Source organism: Lineus longissimus, chromosome 19, assembly GCF_910592395.1.
Source record: "Lineus longissimus chromosome 19, tnLinLong1.2, whole genome shotgun sequence".
Classification (NCBI taxonomy): domain Eukaryota; kingdom Metazoa; phylum Nemertea; class Pilidiophora; order Heteronemertea; family Lineidae; genus Lineus; species Lineus longissimus.
The window spans coordinates 13005710-13030940 of NC_088326.1; the positions used below are offsets into that span (position 1 = coordinate 13005710).

Here is a 25231-nt window from a genome sequence, read left to right on the forward strand (position 1 = left end):
TCGTTTGCCCCAGGACCTCATACAATACCGGCATTTTCACAGGGCTGGGCCTCGGGGAAGGTGCATACTCGTTCGTATGGGTAATACATTGATCTTAAACATGTATTCAGGGTCCCGCAGGGAAAGAACATATCATCTAAAGGGTATGGAATGTGTTCATTAATTTCTGCTGTGATCTACTGCGTGTCTTGTGGAGCTGTGTTGCTGTGAAGGAGCGTAGTGTCTCTATAGTGGATTTCATATCATTTGGGCTAAATGTACTTAGTTGAACTCAGGAATGTGACCAGATCATATTTCTCAAAAGGTAAGGTGTTGTACCACCTAACCAATGCTCTTTCGCGGTGTCAACTGAGGCTGGTCAACTATGACACCGGCTGCCAAGGGCTGTGTAACAAAAATACTTTTGATCAGACTATTACAGTTTAGTGACAAAAGATCGATCTGAAAAACTCTTTATAATGCTTTCCAATAGAATCAGCCAATTAGCGCAATAGCCACTCAGTTTGCTCAGTAAACGAGTAAGGCAATGGCCACACTTGAATACTAAGCATTTAAAGGCAACTATTGATATTAATTGCACTTTACAGGCAGTCCAATAACCTACTTGGACATGTTTGAGAGAACGTTTAACTTTTCTTGTCAAAAGAACATAAACGTGTCGGTGCGTCAAATACAAGTTCAATCGCAATGTGAAACAAATATGCTGCGACAAATATATGTCGATACGACTAGATATAGAGCTATCGAATGGTCACATTTGATACGAAATCTCTTGGCTTGCAACTAAATTGTACTTCACAGGCCGTCCAAAAAGTTTTCTTGATTTGAACAGTAATCGTAACTTTTTTTACTCTGGTGTTGCTACTCATTAATCGAGTCGCAAGGAGGAACATATTGATGACGATTCGACGGTCTAATCGGTCTGACTAGAAAGGTTCTGCACTGTACATGGGTCGTAACATCCTAATGCGGTACTTAATCTTTTAAATTGCTTGCAAAAGAGGCAGTAAAACTGCACTACTTTGGCTGTTCTTTAAAACATATTGAGCAGTCACTTCAACGTGCCTTCTCAAAACGAAACATATCATGATGTTGCTTCGAATTAAGTGAGTCGCAAGGGGAGACAAATCGATGACGCTGCGAAGAATCAATATGACCAACATTAAGAAGTGTAATGAATTCGCTTCAATAATCCATTGGAAGGCTTTAGGCACGACTAACATTGATTTCAGCTCTGAGGCCCATTAGTCTCTCAGGAGAAAATCGAGCCTCATCCCAGGATGTTTGTAGAACATGCTGATTCTTCGTTAAAGATTGCGTGTGGCTGATTGTTTGTTTATATCCGTTTGAGACATGCTGTGAGGCGTCATTTACTAGTAGGCATGTTAGGAATGCACTGGACGCTGGCTAGTAGGTTATTGATTGCAGATATGAAGATGGGGTGCGTAGTTGCCCGTGATAAAAAGGGTTCTATGGTGTAGGTTTAAGCGTCTGGCGACAACAATGATAACACGAATCAACAGCAACACCATCATTAACAACACCAACGTCAACAACGATGGACAAAACATTATTATAATCAGAACAAAGTCAGCATCGTAGTAAAGATCAACAGTAAACCGAAGTCTAAGGCGACACAAAAACTATCCAAGCTAAGACAATATTTCAACACGGCCTTCTTCTTCAGTAGTTCAAATAGGCCAACAACCAGTTTGATGTCATGAACGGTCGACGTATCTGAACTACAGCACGTTGATTTCCTTGAATGCTCTTTAATACTTGGTGGATCTGTCTCGCGGGGAATGTTATCAGACGACCAAGCACACTCCGGTCTTCCTGGCGACCTATTTCACTCTATCTTTCCCTTAATCACCGCTATATCATCTCTATCGATGATTCCAATGCATTGGTAGACACCACCGAGTTTAATTAGTTTTGAAGGTAATGTACATGTACAGCTGAAAGGAAGCATAATAAACTTGTCTTATGTTGAATGAGACGGTTGCACATTGAGTACGAACGTGTATTGTAGCAGTAGTAGTTGCTCGGCGCTGATCGTATTTGTATGGGCGGTTATTACCGCAAATAAAGACAAACCAAAGCAAAGACACTTGTGTAGCATATCAAGGACACGTAGATTGATACTCCTATGTGTGCCACATCAAAGACATCTGGACCATACACCACATCAAAGATAACGATGCGAAGTCAACAGGCGGCGCCACCGTCTTGGGAAAAGTAAAAACGATTTTGACAACTATAGGTTTTTGTTGATATATATTTTTATAATCATTTTTTTCTCGCAGTGAAATTTTTATTAATTGATTCAACTTCAATAAGTTAAATGAGAAAAAAAATAAATATCTCGACTTGAAAAAAAAATTTAATTTCAAATTTTTTTTCTTGACTTGAAAAAAATATCTTGACTAGAAAAAAATCATTTCGACTAGAAAAAAAATCATTTCGACTTTTTGAAGCAAACGGCTTGCCATAGGAGAGAGGTGGCAAATAACAACAACGTCAACAGGCAGCGTACGGCCGCCAGCAATCTACAGTGGCGCCGCCTGTTGACTTCGCATCGTTATCTTTGACGTGGTGTATGGTCCAGATGTCTTTGATGTGGCACACATAGGAGTATCAATCGACGTGTCCTTGATATGCTACACAAGTGTCTTTGCTTTGGTTTGTCTTTATTTGCGGTAATAACCGCCCAGGAGTATCAATCTACGTGTCCTTGATATGCTACACAAGTGTCTTTGCTTTGGTTTGTCTTTATTTGCGGTAATAACCGCCCATATATTTGCCACATGTAACAATCGAATATTTACAATTCGCCCACATTGACTTCAGTGCTGCTGCAAACTGCCGTACAATCAATGGTGGTGGCTGGTAGTACATATTGTCTGCTTTATCATGAAAATGATTGTTTACAACCAAACAAGCTTACGTTGACATAGCGTGCAGACAATCAGAGTTGAACAAAGAGCATTGTCCATATGTTGAGCATTCACTGAGTGTCAGTAAACATCGAGAGAATTTCACAGTAAAGCTAATTATGCCGCATCGAACAATGGAATACTCGCACTTCGAGCAGACCCGAACTATTGTTATCCTGTGAGCTGATAAAATAGCCATTCACTCCAACTCATTGCCTCCACACCGCCAATGGGTATTGATTTTGTAATCAGATTGGTTTGTGTTACCCGTCACCAGATATGGCCGTGGTATGTCATGTCGTAAAATCATTATGACTTGATACATAGCTAAAGAAGAGGCCCAACTCTTTGAATTCAAACACGGGGGAATCTCACAGTCTCCAATCAAAGACAAAATTATTTTATTCGTAGGCGATTCCGTACCTTTAGTGAGAATGATATGAAAAGCACTATAGAAAACGTTCCCGTGGAAAAAAATGTCCGGTCCTATTTTATTCTTACAGATATGGGCCTATAGGAGAGGCTGTGGCAGTCAAAAGCTTAGAGAACGCATACTATAATCATTTGTTCGGCCGACATTCTGTCTTACATGTATGACAATGTATGACATTTCAAACTATACACCGTCATGACTGTCAATACATTGCTTAACCGGCCTGCTAAATTTCAATATGTTTGATGCTGCGGGAGTTGTTGGCTACGGATGACGACTGCTTGGGTTACAAACTTTCCTGGTGGACCCCTGAACCAGGGATCGGCCAGGCCTAGGCAAGGATAATTTGAACTAGAACTGCTTTTGTCTAGGCTTTGCATCAACAAGGTTGAAATATCAAGAGAACATATAACATGAAAAGACTGTACAAACAAACAGTCTATGGATGGCCGGATACGTAGTCTAAGAAACGTCAAATACATATCAAGACTCGAGATCACGACCTTAGGGATAGGGCTATAGAGTGCTGTACACCACCTCGGGAAATTTACGCTGAACAATTGCGATGAATAAAGGTACTGGGGAGAAGGTTGTTATGAAATTCCCATTCCGCTGAATCAACTTCTCGGTCCAGCCTCGGTTGTGACTTGCCTACTGATGTAAATTAGACAGGTGACATATTGTACTGAACTGAGGTACGGTTTATGTTATGTCGGTTTTTTCAAATTCACGAACCTTGTCATCGATCATATTATTGATTTTCATAATCAATAAAATCGATGCAGCTATAAAAGTACGCCAGGATAAAAGACAATGGACTGATCATATAAGTACTATTCTTTCATGCAATAAAAACACAACAATGGATGCAGTTCAAATGCGACAAGGTGAGCGATGAGTTATAGAACCGTAATATATATTCACTATTCTAAATGAGACGCTTGAGACGCCAGCGAATAGGACGGGCTACGCAAGATCAACGAAGAACGAAATGTGTTAATGGCCGAGTTGAGTGATATGCAGTTGGTCCATGTGATATGTGATAAATTGATCCATATTTTGTGTTACTTGATAGCATTATTTGTGAGATCAGTTGAGTTGTCAACTTTCAAATTATCCAATTATCCAATTTCATTAGTCAGTTGACCAAATTGGGTAGCCACAAGTAGGTCAACAGGCTGATTGGCTATCTCACCTTGGCATTCCAGGTTTGGTCGCCTGGCTAGTTATTTGGCGTCGGCGGAAAGTGGTCGCAAAGATTTAAACTTAAGGGGCTTAGTGATTGATATACCGGTCGTTTTACAGTTGGCTGAATAACGGATTGATTGAAATTATCATGGATATGATTGATAAATTCAGCTCTGCAAGTTGTCGAAGCAATAAATATTTTCGATTTTTCAAGTGTTACTATTTTATTTTCTATCCAAATCTTATGGCCTGTACATATTCTGAAACGAATTGTCCAAACGTATCTATTACTTTTACTACAGTTGCAGTCATAGACGATATCATTTTCTTTCGATATGGAGCGCCAAATTGGACACGATCCCGTTTGGATTGTTCCATGCATTGTGCGAGGTATGAAGGTTTCGCCGGTTTTAACCTTCGGATGAGGAAGGCACAACACTTTTGTAGGTTTATGACGTGGTCGCCTTGTCGGAGGAAAGGTGAATCGCGTGTCAAGGGGGGAAGAGTGTTTGTAAAGAAGGTAATATCATTGTTTGTCGCACCCTCACAACATTAAGTCGCTGTGGTCGAGTAGCTTTGGGGACTCTGATCTGCTGGCGGTCAATGGGTCACCGAGTCGAACTCCAGGTCGGCGGGACTCTGATTATAAAGGCGGTGTTTGTTTTCTAAGCTGCCTGATTTCATTCATATACAAATGTTCAGCAGTCGAAAATGCTCTTGTTGCAACCCCGAATGGGATATTGTACGAAGCTTGATGTTAACCTCAGCACGGCAAAAGTGTCCATCCATGGGTCAATGAATCTTTATTATAGATCCATGGATGGAACGACATATTCGTATCTACCATTGGCACATCATTGTACCATCCATGGAATCCGTATTAGACATGTAAGATTTATTGGAGCATGAATCGCTTCACCTACTTTTGTCTTCCCAAAGTGTAGGCGAAATGATTTTTATTTGTTCCAGGTTGTTTATCTTGTTAAGAGTTAAGATAACTTAAAACGAAATCAATGGACACTCTGTGATCGGAATGATTAGAGTCCTTCATCATTTTAAAGCTGCAGGAGCAAGGTGAGACAACTTTATAGCTGCCCAGCCAAGGTATGAGCCTTCTGCTTGGTAAATTGCATGGATACCCACAAAAGTTTCACTATTGGTTGACAACACAGCATCATCGGGGGGGTGGGGGGTAGGGACTTTTTGTGGGGTTTTTATTCCAAATATTCAAAGAAAGTTGTCATATTGCATTTCAAGCCTTTGGTCGAAAAATATTTGTTAGAGACATAGCATTTTCCGGCTTGAAATAATGTCAATGACTAGAATGGCAAGCAAAGTTGGTACTTATCTTGACGCAGCGAGGCTGTCTGCAAAACTGAAAACATATCGTGTTTGAAGTTACATACTACAGACAGCAGCGGGGGCATCATTTTACCCCTAACACGGATCTCTCCAATATAAAGGGTTTTGACCGCTTTTTAGTGTCTCCCCACATTCTTCTGAATGATAAATTGATACTTTTTTCTCGATTTCCTTCCGTCGATCCGAAACGTCACAACAGTTGTCGTTTGACACCAAAAGTACAGTGTTTTAAATCTTGAACAGCATACTATCATTCAGGACGTATAAGAAACCATATAGGTTTAATTAAATTTCACATTTTGTTTTCAACCAAGGTATTTTAACACTTAAAACATTTTCTAGGGAAAGCGATAAAGCGGATGAGGTACAAAGAGGTCAAAATTCGGCCGAGGTTTTTACATCGAAATTCAGCATGTCAGGTACTGTACAACAGCTTGACAAATGGGTTCATTTTGGTAGATTTTCATCGTCACCGCACAGGCTTTCATGTTTTGGTAACGAAAGGGGACCGCTACGACACACAGAAACTATTCTCGATTTCTAGAAAGTTTTTTGCCTTTAACGTAATCAATGGCAACTTAGTGGACTTTCATTCACTCTGTGTGATTGACTTTCAAAAGAGGAAAGTCACTGGTTATTATTCGGTAGAACAACCAAGTCAGCAAGGAAAAGGGAAATTTCAAAAAATATACCAACTTGCTCGACCCGATTATTCTGACCAAGCCTTTGTCGTCTACTCCATCAGGAGGAATCGAGCCAAACTTGTAGTGTTTGGTGTTTTTACTGTTGTTGAAGAGAAAGGGAGAGATCAGGAGATCAACTATGTGAACAAATACGGAAGAGAGCTGGATGTGTACATGAACATTCATGCATACACTATATTTAAAATTCACATCACTGCCACTCATGATGTAATTGTAAATATAAAACATGACAAGTGCATCTTGCTCTACACAGAAAGAAGCAATTATACCCAGAAAATGACAATAGGGCCATTGCGTATACATAATATTGCTGTCTATGAAATGACCACAATTATATTGATTGCCTTTACAAAGAAAAGCTCGAAGCGAGGGAAACCGGTTGTAATTGAATATCTACCTCTTCCTGAATTTATGCCACTTTTTTGGAACTTCCACAAAACATATCGGATGCCAGTAACCATCACTCGTGAAAATATGTTTATTATGGCGAAGGACGGTACGTTGGTGTCACTGGATCGTCAAGGAAGATCACTATTAATCATGAAAATCCCCGTTCACATCAACCTGTAGCCGTCTGGTTGTGTCTTTGTCCGCGCGCATTTAAGTTATTTGCGACGAAGGTAATCAATACGAAAGAAACTTCTTTGTTTCGCCGCTTCCGTTAAATGACCATGACCATGGAAATCAGACTGAAACCTACTCTTTATCTCAAAAGGTTGTTACACGCTGAACCAAATCCGAAAATCTGTTTGTCATGACAAGACTTCACGGCAGATTGGAGTGAAAATGTCTCTATCATGATGCAGAACGTGGTGCTGAGGTATTAATTCATCAAGATCTTAAGGACCCCTTATAAGAAGGGTGATATCAATTACAGCTACACGAACTTGATTTTTCGTTTTACCCAGACTGCACACAGATACGAATATTTCGGTTCAGAATAGGCTAAGCAAATGGTTCTCTATATGCACATGTTGCCTTGTACAGTTGCAGGGTCAATAAAATCAATATCGCACTTCGACCAGACCCGACCTATTGTTATCCTGTGAGCTGATAAATAGCCATTCACTCCAACTCATTGCCTCCACACCGCCAATGGGTATTGATTTTGTAATCAGATTGGTTTGTGTTGACCCGTCACCAGATATGGCCGTGGTATGTCATGTCGTAAAGTCATTATGACTTGATACATAGCTAAAGAAGAGACCCAACTCTTTGATTTCAAACACGGGGGAATCTTACAGTCTCCAATCAAAGACAAAATTATTTTATTCGTACGCGATTCCGTACCTTTGGTGAGAATGATATGAAAAACACTGTTGAAAACTTTTCCGTGGAAAAAAATGCCCGGCCCTATTGTATACTTACAGATATGGGTCTACAGGAGAGGCTGTGGCAAACAAAAGCTTAGAGAACGCATACTATAATCATTTGTTCGTCCGACATTCTGTCTTACATGTAAGACAATGTATGACATTTCAAACTACACACCGTCATGACTGTCAATACATGCTTAATCTCCCTGCTAAATTTCAATATGTTTGATGCTGCGGGAGTTGTTGGCTACGGATGACGACTGCTTGGGTTACAAACTTTCCTGGTGGACCCCTGAACCAGGGATCGGCCAGGCCTAGGCAAGGATAATTTGAACTAGAACTGCTTTTGTCTAGGCTTTGCATCAACAAGGTTGAAATATCAAGAGAACATATAACATGAAAAGACTGTACAAACAAACAGTCTATGGATGGCCGGATACGTAGTCTAAGAAACGTCAAATACATATCAAGACTCGAGATCACGACCTTAGGGATAGGGCTATAGAGTACTGTACACCCCCCCCCCCCCCCCCCGGGAAATTTACGATGATAAATTGCGATGAATAAAAGTTCTGGGGAAGAAGTTTGTTATGAAATTCCCATTCCGCTTAATCAACTTCTCGGTCCAGCCTCGGTTGTGACTTGCCTACTGATGTAAATTAGACAGGTGACATACTGTACTGAACTGAGGTACGGTTTATGTTATGTGGATTTTTTCAAATTCACGAATCTTGTCATCGATTTTATTGATTGTCATAATCAATAAAATCGATGCAGCGAAAAGAGTACGCCAGGATAAAAGACAATGGACTGATCATATAAGTACTATTCTTTCATGCAATAAAAACAAAACAATGGATGGAGTTCAAATGCGACAATGTGAGCGATGAGTTATAGAACTGTAATATATATTCACTATTCTCAATGAGACGCTTGAGACGCCAGCGAATAGGACGGGCTACGCAAGATGAACGAAGAACGAAATGTGTTAATGGCCGAGTTGAGTGATATGCAGTTGGTCCATGTGATATGTGATAAATTGATCCATATTTTGTTTTACTTGATAGCATTATTTGTGATCGACCGAATGAGTTGTCAACTATCCAATTATCCAATTATTCAATTTCATCAGTCAGTTGACCAAATTGAATAGCCACAAGTAGGTCAACAGGCTGATTGGCTATCTCACCTTGGCATTCCAGGTTTGGTCGCCTGGCTAGTTATTTGGCGTCGGCGGAAAGTGGTCGCAAAGAGTTAAACTTAAGGGGCTTAGTGATTGATATACCGGTCGTTTTACAGTTGGCTGAATAAAGGATTGATTAAAATTATCATGGATATGAATGATAAATTCAGCTCTGCAAGTTGTCGAAGCAATAAATATTTTAGATTTTTTAAGCGTTACTATTTTATTTTCTATCCAAATCTTATGGCCTTTATATATTGTAAAACGAATTGTCCAAACGTATCGATTACTTTTATTCCTCTTGCAGTCAAAGACAATATCAATTTATTTCGATATGGAGCGTCACATTGGACACGATCCCGTTTCGATTGTTCCATGCATTGTGCGAGGTATGAAGGTTTCGCCGGTTTTAACCTTCGGATGAGGAAGGCACAACACTTTTGTAGGTTTATGACGTGGTCACCTTGTCGGAGGAAAGGTGAATCACGTGGCAAGGAGGAAAGAGTGTGGGTAAAGAAGGTAATAGCATTGTTTGTCGCACCCTCACAACATTAAGTCGCTGTAGAGTGGTCTAGCAGCTTTGGGGCCTCTGATCTGCTGGCGGTCAATGGGTCACCGAGTCGAACTCGCAGTCGGCGAGACTCTGATTCATAAAGGCAGTGTTTGTTTTCTAAGCTGCCTGATTTCATTCATATACAAATGTTCAGCAGTCGAAAATGCTCTTGTCGCAGCCCCGAATGGGATATTGTACGAAGCTGGATGTTAACCTCTGCACGGCAAAAGTGTCCATCCATGGATCTGTGACGGTGATTAATCATCAAGTGTTCCATCCATGGATCGATGAAGAATCTTTATTAGAGATCTACGGATGGAACGACATAGTCGTATCTACCATTGGCCCATCATTGTACTATCCATGGAATCCGTATTAGACATGTTAGATTGATTGGAGCATGAATCGATTCACCTACTTTACCCTTCCCAATGTGTAGACGAAATGATATTTATTTGTTCCATGTTATTTGTCTTGTTAAAAGTTTAGATAAGTTAAAGTGAAATCAATGGACACTCTATGATCGGAATGATTAGAGTCCTTCATCATTTTATAGGTGCAGGAGCAAGGTGAGACAACTTTATAACTACCCAGCCAAGGTATAAGCCTTCTGCTTGGTAAATGGCATGGATAACCGCAAAAGTTTCACTATTGGTTGACAACACAGGATCATCGGGGGGGGGGGGGGGTAGGGACTTTTTGTAGGGTTTTTATTCAAAAACTCTAAAAGAGTTGTCATATTGCATTTCAAGCCTTTGTTTGAAAAATATTTGTTGGAGATATAGCATTTTCCGGCTTGAAATAATGTCAAGAATGGCAAGCAAAGTTGGTACTTATCTTGACGCAGCGAGGCTGTCTGCAAAACTGAAAACATATCGTGTGTGAAGTTACATACTACAGACAGCAGCGGGGGCATCATTTTACCCCTAACACGGATCTCTCCAATAAAGGGTTTTGACCGCTTTTTAGTATCTCCCCACATTCTTCTGAATGATAAATTGATACGTTTTTCTCGATTTCCTTCCGTGGAAAACTACGTGTGTCTTAAACCTTATGTTGGTAGACTAAAAACTGGGAATCGATCCGAAACGTCACAACAGTTGTCGTTTGATGCCTAAAGTACAGTGTTTTAAACCTGGGACAGGATATTATCATTCAGGACGTGTAAGAAATTATACAGGTTAAATTAAATGCCACATTTTTGTTTTCAACCAAGGTGTTTTAACACTTCAAATATTTTCTAGGAAAAGCGATAAAGCGGATGAGTTACAAAGATGTCAAAATTCGGCCGAAGTTTTTACATCGAACTTCAGGATTTTTAGCAATTCAGGTACTGTACAACAGCTTGACAAACGAGTTCATTTTGGTCGATATTCATCATCACCGCACTGGCTTTCATGCTGTGGTAACGAAAGGGGACCGTTACGACACACAGAAACTATTCTCGATTTCTAGAACGTTTTATGCCTTTAAAGTAATTAATGGCAGCTTAGTGGACACGAAATCATTCTGTGTTATTGACTTTCAAAAGAGGAAAGTCACTGGTTATTATTCGGTAGAACATTTAAGTCAGCAAGGAAAAGGGAAATTTCAAAGAATATACCGACTTGCTCGACCCGATTATTCTGACCAAGCCTTTGTCGTCTACTCCATCAGGAGGAATCGAGCCAAACGTGTAGTGTTTGGTGTTTTTACTGTTGTTGAAGAGAAAGGAAGAGGTCAGGAGATCAACTATGTGAATAAATACGGAAGAGAGCTGGATGTGTACATGAACATTCCCGGAAACACTAAATTTCAAATTCACATAACTGCCACTCATGATGTAATTGTTGTAATCATAATTGACAAGTGCATCTTGCTCTACACAGAAAGAAGCAACTATACCCAGAAAACGACAATAGGGCGATTGCTAATAAATTGTATTGTTGTCTTTGAAATGACCACTATACTGATTGACATTACAAAGAAAAGCTCGAAGCGAGGGAAACCGTTTGTAATTGAATATCTACCTCTTCCTGAATTTATGCCACTTTTTTGGAACTTCCACAAAACATATCGGATGCCAGTAAACATCAATCGTGAAAATATTATTATTATGGCGAAGGACGGTACGTTGGTGTCACTGGATAATCGAGGAAGATCACTATTAATCATGAAAATCCCCGTTTACATCAACCTGTAGCCGTCTGGTTGTGTCTTTGTCCGCGCGCATTTAAGTTATTTGCGACGAAGGTAATCAATACGAAAGAAACTTCTTTGTTTCGCCGCTTCCGTTAAATGACCATGACCATGGAAATCAGACTGAAACCTACTCTTTATCTCAGAAGGTTGTAAGGCGCTGAACCAAATCCGAAAATCTGTTTGTCATGACAAGACTTCACGGCAGATTGGAGTGAAAATGTCTCTATCATGATGCAGAACGTGGTGCTGAGGTATTAATTCATCAAGATCTTAAGGACCCCCTTATAAGAAGGGTGACATCTGTTACAGCTACACGAACTTGATTTTTCGTTTTACCCAGACTGCATGCACACAGATACGAATATTTCGGTTCAGAATAGGCTAAGCAAATGGTTCTCTATATGCAGATGTTGCTTTGTACAGTTGCAGGGTAAATAAAATCAATATCGCACTTCGACCAGACCCGACCAATTGTTATCCTGTGAGCTGATAAATAGCCATTCACTCCAACTCATTGCCTCCACACCGCCAATGGGTATTGATTTTGTAATCAGATTGGTTTTTGTTGACCCGTCACCAGATATGGCCGTGGTATGTCATGTCGTAAAGTCATTATGACTTGATACATAGCTAAAGAAGAGACCCAACTCTTTGATTTCAAACACGGGGGAATCGCACAGTCTCCAATCAAAGACAAAATTATTTTATTCGTACGCGATTCCGTACCTTTGGTCAGAACTATATGAAAAACACTATAGAAAACTTTCTCGTGGAAAAAAATGTCCGGCCCTATTGTATTCTTACAGATATGGGTCTATAGGAGAGGCTGTGGCAGTCAGAAGCTTAGAGAACGCATACTAGAATCATTTGTTCGTCCGACATTCTGTCTTACATGTAAGACAATGTATGACATTTCAAACTATACACCGTCATGACTGTCAATACATGCTTAATCTCCCTGCTAAATTTCAATATGTTTGATGCTGCGGGAGTTGTTGGCTACGGATGACGACTGCTTGGGTTACAAACTTTCCTGGTGGACCCCTGAACCAGGGATCGGCCAGGCCTGGGCAAGGATAATTTGAACTAGAACTGCTTTTGTCTAGGCTTTGCATCAACAAGGTTGAAATATCAAGAGAACATATAACATGAAAAGACTGTACAAACAAACAGTCTATGGATGGCCGGATACGTAGTCTAAGAAACGTCAAATACATATCGAGACTCGAGATAACGACCTTAGCGGTAGGGCTATAGAGTACTGTACACCCCCCCCCCCCCCCCCGGGAAATTTACGATGATAAATTGCGATTAATAAAAGTTCTGGGGAAGAAGTTTGTTATGAAATTCCCATTCCGCTTAATCAACTTCTCGGTCCAGCCTCGGTTGTGACTTGCCTACTGATGTAAATTAGATAGGTGACATACTGTACTGAACTGAGGTACGGTTTATGTTATGTGGATTTTTTCAAATTCACGAATCTTGTCATCGATTTTATTGATTGTCATAATCAATAAAATCGATGCAGCTAAAAGAGTACGCCAGGATAAAAGACAATGGACTGATCATATAAGTACTATTCTGTCCTGCAATAAAAACAAAACAATGGATGCAGTTCAAATGCGACAAGGTGAGCGATGAGTTATAGAACCGTAATATATATTCACTATTCTAAATGAGACGCTTGAGACGCCAGCGAATTGGACGGGCTACGCAAGATCAACGAAGAACGAAATGTGTTAATGGCCGAGTTGAGTGATATGCAGTTGGTCCATGTGATATGTGATAAATTGATCCATATTTTGTGTTACTTGATAGCATTATTTGTGATCGACCGAATGCGTTGTCAACTATTCAATTATCCAATTATTCAATTTCATTAGTCAGTTGACCAAATTGGGTAGCCACAAGTAGGTCAACAGGCTGATTGGCTATCTCACCTTGGCATTCCAGGTTTGGTCGCCTGGCTAGTTATTTGGCGTCGGCGGAAAGTGGTCGCAAAGAGTTAAACTTAAGGGGCTTAGTGATTGATATAGCGGTCGTTTTACAGTTGGCTGAATAACGGATTGATTGAAATTATCATGGATATGAATGATAAATTCAGCTCTGCAAGTTGTCGAAGCAATAAATATTTTAGATTTTTCAAGCGTTACTATTTTATTTTCTATCCAAATCTTATGGCCTTTACATATTCTGAAACGAATTGTCCAAACGTATCTATTACTTTTACTACAGTTGCAGTCATAGACGATATCATTTTCTTTCGATATGGAGCGTCACATTGGACACGATCCCGTTTGGATTGTTCCATGCATTGTGCGAGGTATGAAGGTTTCGCCGGTTTTAACCTTCGAATGAGGAAGGCACAACACTTTTGTAGGTTTATGACGTGGTCGCCTTGTCGGAGGAAAGGTGAATCGCGTGTCAAGGGGGAAAGAGTGTGGGTAAAGAAGGTAATATCATTGTTTGTCGCACCCTCACAACATTAAGTCGCTGTAGAGTGGTCTAGCAGCTTTGGGGCCTCTGATCTGCTGGCGGTCAATGGGTCACCGAGTCGAACTCGCAGTCGGCGAGACTCTGATTCATAAAGGCAGTGTTTGTTTTCTAAGCTGCCTGATTTCATTCATATACAAATGTTTAGCAGTCGAAAATGCTCTTGTCGCAGCCCCGAATGGGATATTGTACGAAGCTGGATGTTAACCTCTGCACGGCAAAAGTGTCCATCCATGGATCTGTGACGGTGATTAATCATCAAGTGTTCCATCCATGGATCTGTGACGGTGATTAATCATCAAGTGTTCCATCCATGGATCGATGTTGAATCTTTATTAAAGATCCATGGATGAAACGACATAGTCGTATCTACCATTGGCACATCATTGTACCATCCATGGAATCCGTATTAGACATGTTAGATTTATTGGAGCATGAATCGCTTCACCTACTTTTGTCTTCCAAAAGTGTAGGCGAAATGATTTTTATTTGTTCCAGGTTGTTTATCTTGTTAAGAGTTAAGATAACTTAAAACGAAATCAATGGACAATCTGTGATCGGAATGATTAGAGTCCTTCATCATTTTATAGCTGCAGGAGCAAGGTGAGACAACTTTATAACTGCCCAGCCAAGGTATAAGCCTTCTGCTTGGTAAATTGCATGGATACCCACAAAAGTTTCACTATTGGTTGACAACACAGCATCATCGGGGGGGTGGGGGGTAGGGACTTTTTGTGGGGTTTTTATTCCAAATATTCAAAGAAAGTTGTCATATTGCATTTCAAGCCTTTGGTCGAAAAATATTTGTTAGAGACATAGCATTTTCCGGCTTGAAATAATGTCAATGACTAGAATGGCAAGCAAAGTTGGTACTTATCTTGACGCAGCGAGGCTGTCTGCAAAACTGAAAACATATCGTGTTTGAAGTTACATACTACAGACAGCAGCGGGGGCATCATTTTACCCCTAACACGGATCTCTCCAATATAAAGGGTTTTGACCGCTTTTTAGTGTCTCCCCACATTCTTCTGAATGATAAATTGATACTTTTTTCTCGATTTCCTTCCGTCGATCCGAAACGTCACAACAGTTGTCGTTTGACACCAAAAGTACAGTGTTTTAAATCTTGAACAGCATACTATCATTCAGGACGTATAAGAAACCATATAGGTTTAATTAAATTTCACATTTTGTTTTCAACCAAGGTATTTTAACACTTAAAACATTTTCTAGGGAAAGCGATAAAGCGGATGAGGTACAAAGAGGTCAAAATTCGGCCGAGGTTTTTACATCGAAATTCAGCATGTCAGGTACTGTACAACAGCTTGACAAATGGGTTCATTTTGGTAGATTTTCATCGTCACCGCACAGGCTTTCATGTTTTGGTAACGAAAGGGGACCGCTACGACACACAGAAACTATTCTCGATTTCTAGAAAGTTTTTTGCCTTTAACGTAATCAATGGCAACTTAGTGGACTTTCATTCACTCTGTGTGATTGACTTTCAAAAGAGGAAAGTCACTGGTTATTATTCGGTAGAACAACCAAGTCAGCAAGGAAAAGGGAAATTTCAAAAAATATACCGACTTGCTCGACCCGATTATTCTGACCAAGCCTTTGTCGTCTACTCCATCAGGAGGAATCGAGCCAAACTTGTAGTGTTTGGTGTTTTTACTGTTGTTGAAGAGAAAGGGAGAGATCAGGAGATCAACTATGTGAACAAATACGGAAGAGAGCTGGATGTGTACATGAACATTCATGCATACACTATATTTAAAATTCACATCACTGCCACTCATGATGTAATTGTAAATATAAAACATGACAAGTGCATCTTGCTCTACACAGAAAGAAGCAATTATACCCAGAAAATGACAATAGGGCCATTGCGTATACATAATATTGCTGTCTATGAAATGACCACAATTATATTGATTGCCTTTACAAAGAAAAGCTCGAAGCGAGGGAAACCGGTTGTAATTGAATATCTACCTCTTCCTGAATTTATGCCACTTTTTTGGAACTTCCACAAAACATATCGGATGCCAGTAACCATCACTCGTGAAAATATGTTTATTATGGCGAAGGACGGTACGTTGGTGTCACTGGATCGTCAAGGAAGATCACTATTAATCATGAAAATCCCCGTTCACATCAACCTGTAGCCGTCTGGTTGTGTCTTTGTCCGCGCGCATTTAAGTTATTTGCGACGAAGGTAATCAATACGAAAGAAACTTCTTTGTTTCGCCGCTTCCGTTAAATGACCATGACCATGGAAATCAGGCTGAAACCTACTCTTTATCTCAGAAGGTTGTAAGGCGCTGAACCAAATCCGGAAGAGAGCTGGATGTGTACATGAACATTTCCGGAAACACTAAATTTCAAATTCACATCACTGCCACTCATGATGTAATTGTTCATATCAAAAATCATAAGTGCATCTTGCTCTTCACAGAAAGAAGCGACTATACCCAGAAAACGACAATAGGGCGATTGCGTATACATCATATTGCTGTCTATGAAATGACCACAATTATATTGATTGCCTTTACAAAGAAAAGCAAGAAGCGAGGGAAACCGGTTGTATTTCAATATCTACCTCTTCCTGAATTTATGCCACTTTTTTGGAACTTCCACAAAACATATCGGATGCCAGTAACTATCGCTTTTGAAAATACTATTATTATGGCGAAGGACGGTACGTTGGTGTCACTGGATCGTCGAGGAATATCTCTATTAATCATGAAAATCCCCGTTTAAATCAACCTGTAGCCATCCGGTTGTGTCTTTTTCCGCATTTAAGTTATTTGCGACGAAGGTAATCAATACGAAAGAAACTTCTTTGTTTCGCCGCTTCCGTTAAATGACCATGACCATGGAAATCAGGCTGAAACCTACTTTTTATCTCAGAAGGTTGTTAGGCGCTGAACCAAATCCGAAAATCTGTTTGTCATGACAAGACTTCACGGCAGATTGGAGTGAAAATGTCTCTATCATGATGCAGAACGTGGTGCTGAGGTATTAATTCATCAAGATCTTAAGGACCCCCTTATAAGAAGGGTGACATCTGTTACAGCTACACGAACTTGAATTTTCGTTTTACCCAGACTGCACACATATCCGAATATTTCGGTTCAGAATAGGCTAAGCAAATGGTTCTCTATATGCACATGTTGCAGGGTCAATAAAATCAATTAAATAACATCACCTCAACACATAGCTCGATATTGTAGAGTTAAAATCTATAAATTGGTCAATGTCCCAGTATGCATTGTATGCGGAAACTGACCAGCAGTACAAGTTTACTTCGTTACAAGCGCAGGGAGTAAGCGAGGCAACTTGTCTGGTATGTTCACCGGACAAACGAAGAAAAGGATCAACATTCCGTAGATAATTGGATTCTGTTACGGTTCTTACCCTCGTGGATGGAGGAGACGTCCAGGTATAGAACTTTTGACAATACAGTTAGCACTTTGCTTTTTGGATATTGATTCTCCAACGTCGTCAGAGAACAGTTTTGGAATTATCACATGATCGAATGATTATCATTTGAACGCTGGTGAGTGTTACCATTTATTCAAAGGGTCCTTCTCTCGCTATGCATACCAGTATATTCACAACGTGAGAGTGAAATGTGACATCGTCAATCGTAATGTTGCTCGCTCTTTGGAAATGACTTGTTCGTTCTTCATATCACACATTAAAGTTGACAGTGACACGTTACACGTTAAAACTTAAACTGATATAACTGCGATCTTACTCCATACTTTCATAATTCAAGCTTAGCTTTCCTTTTCACTGAGCAAAGTGTAACTTATTCAATGGGTGATAGGAATAAAGACTAGCAAATGCTTTTATCTAATACTATGTCCATTTACACTAGGCCTTCCTGTACAAAATTGAAGTAAAAGGATTTGCTCATCTTTATTCATATCACCCATTGAGTGCGTATTGATCATGGTTGTGAGTGTGCTTCACAAACACTTAGCAGCTAACAGGACATTTTGGCTGAATGCATTGTTGCATCGATCAAACTCTAAAATTGAACCTGTCGTACCATGATAGAGGAGTAAGCATTTGTGCTTTATTTGACTATACTACACCGTCAAGGTTCATATATGACAGAATATTGACAGCCAATAGCGGCCTCTGTCAAATGTGGCAATGTAAAACTAAACAAATCTAACAAAATCATTATTCATTGTCTGGAGTAGCTTCTCATATTTGGATTTTCTAACAATGTATCACAATGTATCTGAGCGAGTGTACAGCGGACAATGGGTGATATGAATAAAGACTAGCAAATGCTTTTATCTAAAACTCCATGTACATTTACACTAGGCCTTTCTGTACAAAATTAAAGTAAAAGCATTTGCTAGTCTTTATTCATATCACCCAATATTACACTATCTTATATCACAGGAATGACAAGTCCATTGACCGTCTCTTTTATATTTAGGGTTATAAATTCTACTCGGCTAAGGAATGTACACACTTGATTATACAAATGTAAAGTGTATCAACTGGTTGCATATAGTATGAGTGTGCACCTGTATCCCCTACAGAACAAATAAAATCGTCAATGGACACTTCTTTCTTTTTGTACAACAGATCCCATTAGCCATATCAGCGATTAGTTCATACAAAACCTTGCAAGCAATTTGCAGGCTTTTTTCGCGTAGTGTAGAGAGCATGAAATAGATTTTGATCAAGAATATGGTCGTATTGGTCGTGAAAACGAAATAATGAAATCTGCTTCTTAATGTAAACAATTTCGTTATGTCAAGTGAAACTCTCGTATAACATAATGATGTCCCTACATGATAATTCGATTTTCTGATCGATCTTCTTATAAATAAATTGTATTCACCCAGAAAGGGTACAAGACGTATACAAATCAGTATTCTTGTTTGGTCAGCCTCCGGCTGCTCTTATTTCCCCCGATAGAATGTCAGAAAGAACGAATTGACGAAAGTATTCAATTTTCACAAGTAATGATTTTTCGGTTGAATGACGAGGTACTTGTATTCAGCATGAACAAACGTGTGGTCATTATCTGAAGTTATGCTCAATCTATGTGGTAAACATCGTGTATGGTAATGAGGATGTTTATGATGTAAGCGACCTATTAGGCATTTCCACTGCCAACCTACTGCGCTAGTGATGATTTGCATCACAAGATAGTTGATTTTTGTAAAGAAACGTTTCGAGAGCAACTTAAGTCAGAAGAAGTATGCATGGAACATTCATCAATCATATGGTTTTTTCAGACCTACGGGAGTTGGTTGAAAAGCCGAACGCATTAATGCTGCGTTTATTTAAACTCTTATCTTCGGTTGGCATCCTTGCCTTTTAGTAAAACTAGAAGTTCTGATAGACTGCCTCCGCCAAGTCAGTTAGGCTGTTGTGTGGACGTAGAATCTAACCAAGATCTATCTCGATCCATTATACCCAGGTCGAAAACTGGATAAGATTTGTACAAACTTTAGCTTTGTATATAAGCGCATTCTACATTCCTTATAACGTTGTTGTAAGGTTTCAAGTTTGACAACTTCACTTTGGGTTTTCGACCAGGATAGAACTTGATCTGATGGGGCCAAGTCAACCACCTTATAGATGAGTTAACAGTAAGGATATCAGAGCCGATGTCAAAGTGCGTATGTTATAGAGCGAGACACGTTGACTACAACTTGTTTGACTAGATTCTATTAAGCACTTTTGAGTATCCCCCCCCTTTAAGATAGATAAATCCTTTTTTTCTGTTTCCCACAACGAAAACGTTATGCTCTCTCTAACTGTCTATAGTATGAACACACTGAGATTTGGAGAACAACCGAAAAAAACCCGGTATACCAGAGTCTTTCACTGATTTTTCGACTATTTCCACTATCTGTTGTTGGTGAGTTTACCTTTTTATGGTAAGAGAATTTGCAATTTTGTTTTCCCATTTGCTTTTCTTTAGAAGTAGTTAGTAGCGATTGCCACGGTGGACCATTTCTTTCGGCATAAGAACAAAGAATCTAAAATGATTGATGCAGCTTAACTTACAGCTATTGGATTTGGAATTAAGAGTAATACCCCCACTGTGTAATGTCTTATATGCTACACTCGTGCATCGATCTAACGCCGCCAATCAGCTTATGGTTCTTATATTGGATTCGTAAAGAAACGTCACATTCGGTGGTATTTCCATAAGATTTTGTTGATGTATTTTGTTGGCATCGAGTTTTTGAATAAATGGTGGTTTGGCAGAATCGTTTTTATAATTCTATTTGTACAATTGGATACTGTTTGTTTTCATTTCGAGCTGTCAAGAATTTCCTCTAATCAGTTCAACAGTAGTGCGGATTGAGTTACCTTCTAAAAGCTGTATAGTGTCTTACATTGACGTTTACGGTGCTGTGACTAATCTTTGAAGGTAACATGTTAACCTTCCTTGTAGACAGCATCCAAAGGTTACCTAATCCTACCTAAAACTCCGAGTTCAAGTTCTGAAAACACTAGAAAATAAAACTATGTTTGTGATTATTGACCGAGCTCTTTCAACGAGACATTACCATCCTTTATTAGCGTTATACACTTCAGCTAAGGACATCGACCCCCCCCCCCCCCCATCTGGCTGGCTGTGTCTGTGTTTAAAATGGCCCAGTTGTGGGCAATTTATTCGCAATGGCGACTATTTTAAACTCCTATCAACCAATCATTGCGCTTCCTTTTGCGTCTGGAGCACATGCATGCACTGATACAAAATGGTAGGCATGACCGCTCTGCTCATTTTTTCTGATATCTAGCAGCAGTGTGTGAGTGCTGTATCTAGTTAGAAGACTGGGTTCTGATATAACCGGTGGATCTTCAATTAATTCCTGTTACTAACATGAATCTTCAATACTGTTTCCTCCCGATTACCTGACAACCATTTGATTTCGTCATGCGTGCATGGCAATTAATCACTAGCCACCGATCCGTATAAACGAACGCATCATGTAGGAATGCGAATTGGTGACTATGATTAATATAATACCGAGGAATCAATACTGGTCCCTGGTCGAAAATCCTGATGAGGTTTTTCTAAGATATTTAGTCAAGATCTTACTCAATTTAAGTAAAGTCCTGATCATATTAATATCAACACCTTCTTCATTCAATATCTCTCAAACTAATGCGCCAATTCCAACGCGGTTTTCAGGATATTATCAGATATCTTGTTTTCTATGTGTGCATCATGGCAGGAATGAGAATGCATGAGAGTTTCATTATGTAATCAGCCAATTAAAAAACCCATACAAAAAACTTTTAAAACGAACAAATGGGGCAACGGGGTGGATTTCGGGTGAGGCTGTGACTAAAAATGCAAGTTTTTTTATGCGACTGGAATGGCATGCTAGTGCAGGATGCTCGCTATCACCTCCCACCAACCACGACCCCCTTGGATCTCGTTTCTTTCCGTCATTGTCATTTTAAAACGAGGAGGTATGCTTTAACTAACATTCCAGAGTCAGACTTTGATGACACGACATCGGGGATCATATGTACCGTACAGCCAGCCAATTGGAAATGACTCGTAGCGTTCAGTGACACGTTACAAGTGACAACGTGAACTCTATATTAACCAGGTTTAGCAGAAAAGAGCTTATCGAATCACCTCCGATGTCACATGGAAAATGATCCCCAATTGGCATCGGTAAAATGATAATCAGTAACCTACCAATACCATTTGGCACTACACAACCGGATTCCTATTTGATGGGCGTCTGGGCTATAGTTCTTGATGATATCATCAGTTATAAGGTCGTGTCAGCTCGGGGAATGAATACACTATCAGTGAGTAATCATCACATAAATCAGGTTATCAATGGTCGTTTATTACTGAGGTTTAAAGGGTGTGCAGTATCGGCGATGGCAATGATTTAGGAGGGGAGTCGGGCGTAATACTGGTTTATTGGAATATACTCGGATAGACTGATATTCAGCTGCGAACGCAAATAGCTTCAAATCTGGGAGCTGTTCTGCAGGTTTATGGCCCCATAGGAGTATGATTCAGAAACCCAGATGCGTGGAACTAAAAAACACAAAGATTAATTCTTTTATCTTAGATCTGAATCTTTATCTGAATCTGAATCTTTATCTCTTTTCAGGATTTTAATTTACAAGTCAAAAAGTTTGAGATTGAAAACTACAAACTAGGTGAGTTAACTTGTGTCATATGTCTTCGTTATGACCAACGCTGGTAGCAGTTTTAAATACCCTAGGACAGTGTCCCGGAGGCATAGAATTCTACAATGCACTCGCTTTTGTAATGAAGGTCATGGGCCTCTGTCGTACCACACCTTAACCATTCACCATGTGATAAGGAACATGAGGAAGGACCATCTCCGAGGTGACATTCAACACTGCTACACTGGTACCTGGCAATTCTGTAGCTTAGAACATCTTCTTCTTCTTGGCGTTCACCTCATACAGTCAATGATGTTCGTCGGATGTACTGATCAGTCGCCCTCCTCAATTCCGCCCAGTCTCCATACAGTTCATCCTGCATGACGGGCAGAGTGCAACTCTATCGGCTGCCGATCAATTCCATCCATTTCTATTATCAACGTACCATACCCTATCACATCGTGCTGGGGCTCTCTTATTAGTGTTTATAAGTGCTATTGATCTCTGGTAATGTTGATGGACCGTGTATAATCCTTCTAACAACAATCGCCTTTGTTGATTGATTTTCTCACTGAAATATTCATTGGGCTGCGCGGTGCATGTTGGGGCAATCTCATCAAGAATGCATTTAATGCCTGCTCGGTTAGTTCATAAACTATTAGGCAGGTCTAGCAACTCAAAAGAAGGTGAGATATGAGTCATAAGATTCGCCTGAATAAAACCGTTAGCATGCCTGCACCGCATGCATTGCATGCTAAGTGTTACCATTATCATCAGAGAACCACGTATATCTGCCGAAAGCTCAATCAACTGCGTTGTTGATATTTATTGTCGTCTTTCACATGCCTCTAAAACCACGTATTTGCCCGAACCGTGCCCTCAATTAACTTCTTAGGGGCAGCTGGCGATCCTTTTATTACTCGACCTTCTCTTATTACGCTTCCTACCTTTTATTACTCCTCAACTTAGGAATGCATTCTTTCCTTTGTCGGCAGAATCGGATCCGGATGAGTACGCACAAGGTCAAAGATAAGATAAATATTCAGGTGATCAAAGCTATGGGATGTAATGAATTTTCATAATTTACAGCTATCTTTCTTGAATCAATATCTGTAAGTTAAAGATAATGTGTGCATAGTTAAAGTGTATGTCTATCTTGGATACCATAGCCAGGGGTGAGCAGTTCAGATAGTTCAACCTGGATCCCCCGGATTCGTTTTCCTTTTGAAACAAGCCCGTCTCTTTTCGAATCAATAAATAACGTTAGCTGACGATAAGTGCTCTTCAGTCTAAGTCCATCTGGTTACCTCAAACTTGGCATACCAATATCCATGTCAATTATTTAGTAAGTCCTTTTGACGAAGGCCAAGCTTAAGTTAACGCCAAGTTGGTGACTGATTTGTTTTCAACAACTCGGTTCAGACCACGTTTTCCGAGAGTATGTGGTTTCGGTAACGTTTCGAAATCCTCCTGTCTCAGTTCTATTCCGCAAAGTGGATTCCACTGTTTTCCAGGAAATCCAAGCTCGTAAAAACATAAATTAGTCAAATTGGTCATGTACGCACGTGACTGGTTGACGCCTTTAAACCTCATTGCAAATCAAGATTTAAATGTCTTACGCTCATTAAGGGGTTGCAACTCTTTCAATAATCAATGGCATATAATACTGCTTCGAGTTTTGAACTTTTGATGTAATTTGAAAGTATCTTTTGAAATCGAACTGTTGAATTCAAAATCAGGTGAGCTAGACTAGAGTATTTTACCACCAGTATAGTATGGGGACAATGCTTCACCGTTTAATTGGCCTGTTAGGTTTCCTTCCGATCTGAGTGCTCCCTGCTCTAACCTATGATCTACAGATTAGAAGCAATTTGCCCATGCTATAAAATACTGGGATATTACTAACCATGGAGTGCCCCTAATGCCTTCATTTAGAGAAATACATGTCTCTCCTAAATTACCCTGTCATTTTCGGCAATAAATATATCAGGTCTCAGACGATAATGTCGTAATCTGGCCGGATGGTGGTAATCCGCGCCGATTTACGGCAGTTGCAACCATGATGGTGGCCATTATTGGTCAATTGATTGCTCATACAGACTAGCCCTCTCTCACGCGGCACAATTGATCGACGAGTAGGTTCTCGCGTGTAACAATATTGGAATCGGAGCATTTCGTTTGCCAGACTAGATTGGATATCGTGTTTTAACAATTTGGCGCAATTGTATGGCTATTCTTCATCTCAATGATTAGGATGAAATCTGTGGTAAGATTATAAACTTATTGCTCATATCCGAAATTTCATTTTAGCTTCTCCCTTGTAGGGTGATCGATAGGATTTGTTATATATATTTGCCTTTTATCCAACTTATAAAGAGTTAATTTGCAACACTTAGCATATTCCATAGAGTTGAACATGTTGCAAGGAAAAAATGTTGGAAGCATTAACTTGGCTTTTATATATTAAAGCGACTTATCCTTTCAATACGAGCACCTGTCGCTAGCAAGGGCATTGTGGGTGTCCCAGTTGCTGTATACAGCGAATTAGAACAGTATAATCGTTGATAAAACATTGGTGAAATCTTATTGTGGATGGAGAGCGTGTCAAAATTATACTCCATCAATCATTATTTCTATAAACCTGCTGGGGATATTCACTTACAATCATCACTATTGAATACGATGTAGGTTATCGAAAGATCGTAACGCTAAGCTCCCTATACAGGAC

At 39.8% G+C, this 25231-nt stretch overlaps 2 protein-coding genes across 5 annotated transcripts in view; both read left to right on the forward strand.

Moving 5' to 3' along the window:
- The window catches only part of LOC135503295 (glycine receptor subunit alphaZ1-like), a 69793-nt gene that overhangs the window by 24126 nt on the left and 20436 nt on the right, over positions 1–25231 (forward strand). For 3 of the 4 annotated variants that reach the window (XM_064796806.1, XM_064796809.1, XM_064796807.1), the window contains exon 2: positions 22485–22533. The gene's annotated coding sequence lies outside the window, so the exon portion shown is untranslated. Of the gene's footprint in view, positions 1–16719; positions 17909–22484; positions 22534–25231 lie in introns of those variants that run through there. The other variant, XM_064796808.1, reaches the window with a different exon arrangement.
- Positions 4232–11480, forward strand: LOC135502831 (uncharacterized). Its single transcript, XM_064795934.1, has 5 exons — positions 4232–4256; positions 4860–5077; positions 5619–5631; positions 6262–10244; positions 10920–11480. Exons 1-4 carry the CDS (start codon positions 4232–4234, stop codon positions 7191–7193), a joined length of 1188 nt encoding a protein of 395 aa, XP_064652004.1. The 3' UTR covers positions 7194–10244; positions 10920–11480.

Bases quoted from the DNA above. Each gene is read 5' to 3' on its own strand.
- LOC135502831 (XM_064795934.1), top strand. From the start codon at position 4,232: ATGGATGCAGTTCAAATGCGACAAG. The intron at 4,257-4,859 runs GTGAGCGATGAG...CTTTTACTACAG, and splicing joins TGCAGTTCAAATGCGACAAG to TTGCAGTCATAGACGATATC.